Below are 7,813 nucleotides of genomic sequence, written 5' to 3'. Positions count from 1 at the left end.
ATCCTCTTAGTCTTTGAGTAATTGTTCCATACAAAAGTCAGTACTAACGCTGTTTAAGAGTCCCCAAAATAGCAAAGAATAGAAATCAGTATACACTCCAGTAAGGCTCAGATATTAGGTCAGCATTGATACTTTTTTTTTTTCTTTAAATGCTGAAAAGTCACAGGTATAAAATGATTTTTTTTAAATTTCATTGCACTTTCTGGGACCAGATATTTCTCCCTTAGCAACTGCAATTTGTATTTCATTTCTTAATGGCACTACTTCAGAGTGTAGGTGGCTCTACGATAAGTGGTTACGTGCAAATGAATCACAGTTATATTTTGTGTCTGTGGTATTCTGTAGGTAAATACACAACAAAAAAAAGTATGTGCAGGTCTTTTCAGAGCCTGAGCGTTGACTGATCTGTAACTATGTACCTAATTTACTACACTGTAACGAAGTTTTTAATCCCTTTATAACTTTAAAGACATTTTTCAAATCTGTCACAGAGTTTATGTCAAAAGACTTCTCCCTTCCAAGAACAGGCTAATCCTGCCATTGATTTTCGCACATAGGCAGTGTGTGCACCTCCATGACTACAGGAAGGTTAAGACTTAAGTCTTTTGCTTTCACAACAAGAATTTACTGTAAATATTTTATATTTCAAGCTGAAACAATATTCTTAAACCGAGACTTAGAGGAAAGAAAAGAAGAGGAGGAGGAAGAAAAATTGTGCTGGTTGGAAGCATGTTACAGAGCATTAGAACTGCACCGAAAAAACACACATGTGCTGGTGAGAATTTCTGGATGATGGGGGTACGGAAAGACTGCATTATGCATTACATAAAGTGTTTAGCAACATATTTTCTCCCGTATACCCTCGGGCAACAAGGTCTTAAAGACTGGATTAGATTTAGAATAAATCTTACTTTCTTGCCTTTCTTATCTTTGTTCACCTCAGCTGGTTTGAGTTACTCCTTTGGATCAAATGTAGGTAGTTAAGATGAGACTTGTTACCTGAAACTTTGGCTATCCAAAGATTGTTGTTTACATAGCTCCTCTGTATACAGCAGCTAAACACAGGCCCATCAACAGAAGAATTAATCTCAGCCTAAAATAAGTATCAAAATGCAAATCAAATAATGAGAATGTGGCATATATTTGTAACTCAGGCCTATCCGAGCTATAAAGAATGTGAGTCTGCACCTTGTTGTATTTCTACATAAAGCACCTTGTACCTTTGTCATGGACTGAAAAACAGTCAAACTATTTAAATTTTTTCATATATTTTTGATATTCTAAAGGCATATTTTCTTAATCCTTTTGTCTCCTCTTGGTTTATATTTAGGAGGCTGCATGCTGGGCTTTGAAAAATCTGTTTCTGTATCAGCGCAACCTTCATGAGAAGATTGGAGATGGAGATAATCAGTCAGTGTTAATACCTTAAACTGTATTTTTGGAAATGAAAAAAATGAAAGCCTACTATTAGGCCATTCGGGGTCTCATGTTTCAATTATTTTTATTTTTCTTTCTTGTTTTCTAATATATGATGAAATGCATGGTGATCAACAACACTTGGGAAAGTTTCTTTCCTGAAAGGTGTGCTAACCTTGAATCAGGCAAAATTGCTAGTGTTTTAATAATGGGTCAGAACACAGTCTAATAGAGCTAATTTTTACAGTTCACAAGGAATTTCTTCTTCAGTTGCAACCAGGATAGGGAGTATTAAAGAATGTAAGAGTAGGGAAAATAGAGAAGATTAAGATATCTAGTATGTAAGGAGTATGGAAAAGCAGTGCTCGTTTTCCCACAAATCAGATGAAGGGGCATAGTACAGGGGGTGCTGCCTCGTCGGGGGGAATCTAGGCATGGGTAAGACACAGACTTTCATTTTACTTAAACTATTTCTCAGAGTTGCTTAAAATTTTAATCATTCAAATTTTAGTAAGCCTGTTTTATACCCCTTTCTGGACCTCAGGTCACTTGGAAAGCATGATTTCAAGTGAATCCAGTGAGATTCAGAGTAGACTAATATGCATAGTTTGCAGAGGACTTTCTGTCAGCTGTTACTCTGGAAAAATATTAGAAGCCAAGTACAATCATCTGAAAATTTAATTATGTTGCTTAATACCTTTTTAGGAAACTGAACTACAGTTATGAAGTAACTGCTGTAATATGGTCAATGTACAGTGATTTGTTTCTCTCTGTGAAAGGTTCCCGATAGACAGAGCAGTGATGCTCTCCATGCTGATGCACTCCTCTTCAAAAGAAGTGTTTCAGGCAGCTGCTAGTACCTTGGCAATTTTGTCACAACAAAATGGTAAGGGAATTTAATTATCCTTACTTTCTAATTCAGCAGAAAGTTTTTGCTGTAACATTAAAGAGTATTTAGTGTGCTGCTGTATGAATACAATATTCCCTGTGATCAGAATATTATGCAGTTGTGTTTAGTAGGAATTTTATTCCTTTCTTTGAAAAAGCTATTGTTGGCTTGTATCAAAGAGAGTATGTGGAAGTAAAGAGCTCTTTGCCAGTTTATGTGTTGCAATTGCTATTTTTTGGAGCAGGACACGTAAAAAAGAGTGTGTTCTCTTTGTATGCTTGTTTAAATATTTATCACATGTTTGAATTTCGTCAAGAGCAACATTTGTTGAAACTCACATGAATAAGGATTACAGCCTGACAAATACCATTTTCTTGCTTAACATCCCTTAAGGGGATTTGAGCAGTCCTGTTGACTTCAGTGAATCAAATCATGTGTAGAAAGTTAAGCATGAGCATAACAGCTTTCAAGATTGCTTTAGTCCTGATTGTGTCCCTAACATGGTTTCCTAACTTTTTTCAATTTGTAGACCTCCTCAAAATTTTTCATTGGAGAGGTGGACCCCTGGGTAGAGCATTTAAGCCTACTGACAATTGCCTGCTTTTATTAGATACCTTTCCCAGAACCCTTTGAAATGGTTATGGACCTCAAGTGCCTTGTAGACTGCACATTGAAAGCCACTGGCTAGATAGGAAGATAAAGACTAGCAGTTAATTACCATTCTCTAGGTGAGAAAGCATTGTTTTATCACTAGGTTACTGAGCCATCCAAGTACATAAAACCTAACAATGAAAAGGTTTTATAGTTATTTATGAGATAAATATGTATCTATATCAAGAAATAGATCTCATAAATGTATGCATACTGTTATCATATGTTATACCAGGTACTTTCATAACATGTTACTGACAAGTGGGCGTCTGATTCCCATTGGAAATCTAAAGCAAATTTTTATTTTGTCTTTTTTTTTTTCTTCTTTTTTCCCCCTAAATGGGTGTGCTTACACCAGAAATGATAAACATAAAGAAGCTTAGTAAAACCCTCTGGCACAATGCAATATTGCTTGAATTAACCATTTAAAAAGGATGTACTGAACTGGGAATCAAGAATTGGTGGTAGTTACCATGATAATGTAGAATATTTTTAAAGTGTTCTGAGCTGTATTAGTTACAGTTATAGCTACAATATGTGCTTGGGTGTTTGAATTTTTAAAAAAATGAATTAACAAAGTAAATAGAGTGAATAAATATAATTTCATTTCTGAAACCTTATTTTGGAAGTTAGAAGGTGTTTTGAAAGTTTTAAATTCTAGCTTTCCTACATGATCAGAGAGTGCGATTAAGAGGAAAAGTTGTTTAAGAATAAACATGTTTTGACAATAAAAGTAAAGCTGTACATTTTCCTTCTCTTAAGTTAACTTTCTGTAAGTAAAAATAGCAGGTGTATTTAAACTTATTAGGCATTCAGGAATTATAATGCATTTGATTAAGCTAATTAAGCTATGCAAACAAAAGTCAGCTTCGGCTCTAATTGTTTGCCATTCTAATTTATACTTCTATAACATGTGTTTGGTGAGGAAAAAATCAAAAAAATGGGAAAAAAAGTTAGCAGTTCTGTTGTTTTTGAGAACTATACGTAAAGAGAGAGAGAGATTTACTTATAGGTTGCTTGCTATTTTGTGTTGTAGTAAATATTAGGAAGACATTTTTGGCTAAAGGAATACACATGAATGTTTTGGATATAATGAGGAAACATCCACATTCTCCTGAAGTGGCTGAAAGTGCCTGCAGAATTCTGAATCATGTTTTCAAAGGAAGGTAATATACTTAGAAATACGTGGCAACTTCCAAAATGAAGGTTTGTGAGATTCAGTGCTATAATTGATTATATTTAAATTATCGACTGTTTCACTGATATTAAAATTGACCATAGGCTGACAGCCCTGTTCAAGACATTAAATTTTGTAAACCCTGTAGTCAAATGCCCAGGTGGATATATGTAGGGAGCTGCATGTTCTTCCCTTCGTGGTTCTTGAGCAGTGAGGTTTGAATAGACTATGGCTAGGTGGTCTCCCCTCCTGTTAGCCACACTGAATTCCATTGAGAGCTAAGAAATTTCCCACAATATTAACTCTGATTATTAAAATAACATTGTGTTAATATTGCTTTTGTGTTGGCTTTTGCAAATGCTCTAGAACATGACTGGAAAACAAACTGGTGACTCATAAATACTGATATACGGGGTGGGAACACGATGCCAAGTGACTTGCCAAGTTTTTCCAGCCTCCCCTGAAACCTTTATATATGCTAAGCTGTCTGTGAAAAAATGACAGACTGAAGGTATAGTCACAGAATTTCTTATGAATTATTTCATTTTATAAAGAAGAAAATCTCAAAACTTCCATAAACATCCTCACAGGAATAAAAAGTATTATAAAATGAAAGAAGAAAATAACCTTAAAAGTGAATTGGCTACTGCCATTTCTAGGAATGCTAATGCAATTGAGATTTTTTTTTTTCTTCAAGATTAGAACCTAACATGATTGATATTTTTCTGTTTATTCTACAAGTATCTGACAATTCATCAGTACTTTATGACAATTGCAAAGCACCGGATTAAAGAAGATAGATCTTTTCACATATTTGGACTGGAATCAAAGAGAAACATATGAATCCACCACTCACTCTGAATGAAATACTATACTTGCTGTGTATCATTGTTCTGGACTGGATTGAAAATTACCCCTCAGTAGTCTAGAGTGGAATTCATTACATAGACTGAATTCATGGAATGGCATGAAAATAATATATTTGCTATGATGAAGAAGAGTACTATAGTTTAATTTATATTTCGTAGCTAAAACCAGATTTACAGTGTTCTAAAGGGATATCATACAATGTTAATTAAGGAACCAAATACATGTAAAATTTAGAAATGCATTCTTTTTATTTATTTTATAAACAATATTTTCAGTTTCCTTCATCTGGATGTAATGACAGTAGCTGCATCAGAAGTTGTAAAAGCAATGAGGAAACATGAAAAATCACTCTCTGTACAACTGGAAGCACTTCGAGTCCTTTTACACTTTATGATGCCTGGTAAGTCATCCAAAAATAGAGTTGGTGTGGCATCATACACCAAATCAGAGAATAGAATTAGATAGCTAGGTTTTAGTCTTTCTTATCTAACGAGACAGTCTTTAATGGGATTTTAAAAAATTTACTGGAGTTCTGTACATAGCCAAGAGCAGCTGTAACTCTTTAAGAACATACAGGGTGGAGGAAAACTTTTGAGGTATTGAAGGTAACAGACCAAAATTATCACTGCTGATTTCTCCTTGATTTCATCAGTGAAAAGTTAGCTCTATTAATTCAGGGAATGAGTGTGGAGCTATCTCTGTGATTGTGTATTTTCATCATAGATACCCTTTAAGTGAGAGCAAACAGTGATAATGACATCAACATTGTTGTACCACAAAATGCTATTGGTTTAATAGTTTCTCTTGGAAGGAACATAAAAATTGGACCTCCAAAAAATAAAAACAGTGATTTAAAGATATGAAATATACTATTATATACTATTTTCTACAGAAAAGGAGAAGCCAAACTGACTAGCTTAGAAATTCCTTTCCAAAAAAAAACTCTTTAAAGGCAATCTACAGTGGGAAAAATATGTTCTGTGTTAGTTCTATATCTTTAATAACATTTGGGGAAAGTTTTAACTCTTAACAGTTTACTGCTGTGTATCCTGTTTTTTTCCTCTGATACTAAGTGTGAGAGTACAGACATGCAGTACTGATTTTTTTTTCAGAACAACTTTTTGCAAGTATCTCTCAGCAGTTTTTGTTGAACATTTACAAAACCAGTAGCTCTGAAACTAGTAACTTGTAATATGCAGACTGATTTCAGGTTTTCAGGTTTTCGGTTTCCTTCTGTTTTTTGAATTATAATCCTAATACTTTCCTTTTTTTTCAATAAACAGCAGGATTAAGACTTGACATATGTATTCTAACATGTAGGCAAGGTGCTTTTTTTGCCAGTATCCTGGGAAGTGAGGCCCTTCTAAAATGTAATCAAACAAGGAGCACGCCAACTGGATGTTGGAACTTGCAGGTTAATTAGTGAATAAAAAGTAATTCATGGGGAAAATAGTAATCAGAACAAATATGAATGCTGAAGTGACTTTTAAAGGATTTCTGGGTACTTTCTGTAGTGCCACTTGACTGCAAGTGCCAATAGCTACAAGAAATGTAAATCTGAAAGACCTTTCTCTGTTCTTTTATTTGTACTCACCTTCCACTTACGTCATCTGTGGGTAAAATTTGGCCTATGATGTGCTGCCAAGCGAGAAAGGGCAACTAGTTTATAGCTTCTCTATAATGTCTCCTTTCCAGAAGGAAGAGGCATTCTGAAGTAGGTATCAGGAACACCAAGAAACCCTGTAGCTCAAAAAAGTAATACATTGCAATGTACCTTAGGCAAAATTCTTTGGCATGATTTTGCATTTTCAGAGTAAGCAGTGAGCAAACATATGGTGAAATTGTCATTTCAAACACAATGTACTCACACTACAATGTAAATCTGGAGGGACTCCAGTCTCTGTGACTACAGCATTCTGAAAATGTCGTAAGATCTGAAATATGCCCTCTGTGTCAGTTGTTAAAGCCTGTGTGTTCAATTTGATTTTAATATTGGTTTAATAATATTGGGTTAATACTGGGGAGAATATTAAATCTGTTATTCTGAGGAAGGCTGTTTTCCATTATTGCAGATACAAAGAATGAACACCAGAATGGTTCTTCCAGAGATGTGGGAGATGCTGCTTTTGCACTTACAGTAAAAGTCATTAAAAGCCAGTGTCTGTTGGAGGGAACTCATTCGTTGGTGCTTAATGCTTTGAACAGGGTATAGTTAAAGCTTTATTCTAATGAATTTTGTCACTATATTACACTTGCAATGGTGAATCATTTGTAAGTTTTAGTTCCACATTGATTTTCCTATTGATTTGATAGAATTAATCTTGAATTCCTGAGTTTCATTTATCGTTTGGGGTTTCTTCTTGCTTTCTGTTCTGGAGTGTATTAGATGATCCTTTATACAGTAAATCAAAAGAATATTTATAGAAACAAGGCTAATTTTTTTCAAGCAGACAGTTTATTTGTGATTTTTTAATGGACTAGTTTATACATGAAAAGCATCCTCATACCTACACCTCAACTACACATAGAACTGAGTGGTTGTTTAATACGGTGTCGTGGTTTAACCCCAGCTGGCATCTAAGCACCACACAGCCGCTCGCTTACTCCCCCCCGGTGGGATGGGGGAGAGAATCGGAAGGGTAAAAGTGAGGAAACTCGTGGGTTGAGTTAAAAACAGTTTCGTAAGTAAAGCAAAAGCCGTGCACGCAAGCAAAGCAAAACAAGGAATTCATTCACTGCTTCCCATCGGCAGGCAGGTGTTCAGCCGTCTCCAGGGAAGAAGGGCTCCATCCCGCGGAAAGGGTACTTGG

At 35.1% G+C, this 7,813-nt stretch overlaps 1 protein-coding gene across 1 annotated transcript in view; it reads left to right on the top strand.

The window, feature by feature from the left end:
* Window positions 1–650: 650 nt before the first annotated feature.
* LRRK2 (leucine-rich repeat kinase 2) overlaps window positions 651–7,813 on the top strand; it is a gene marked incomplete at both ends in the record, with an annotated part of 45,159 nt that continues 37,996 nt past the window's right edge. The window contains 6 exon segments of the mRNA XM_009574872.1: window positions 651–775; window positions 1,331–1,410; window positions 2,196–2,302; window positions 3,993–4,122; window positions 5,279–5,403; window positions 7,076–7,209. Of these exon segments, the coding sequence (XP_009573167.1) occupies window positions 651–775; window positions 1,331–1,410; window positions 2,196–2,302; window positions 3,993–4,122; window positions 5,279–5,403; window positions 7,076–7,209 (701 nt within the window).

This window comes from Fulmarus glacialis, unplaced genomic scaffold (genome assembly GCF_000690835.1).
Source record: "Fulmarus glacialis isolate BGI_N327 unplaced genomic scaffold, ASM69083v1 scaffold26273, whole genome shotgun sequence".
Taxonomy (NCBI): Eukaryota; Metazoa; Chordata; class Aves; order Procellariiformes; family Procellariidae; genus Fulmarus; species Fulmarus glacialis.
This window is presented reverse-complemented; position numbering and strand designations above follow the sequence as displayed.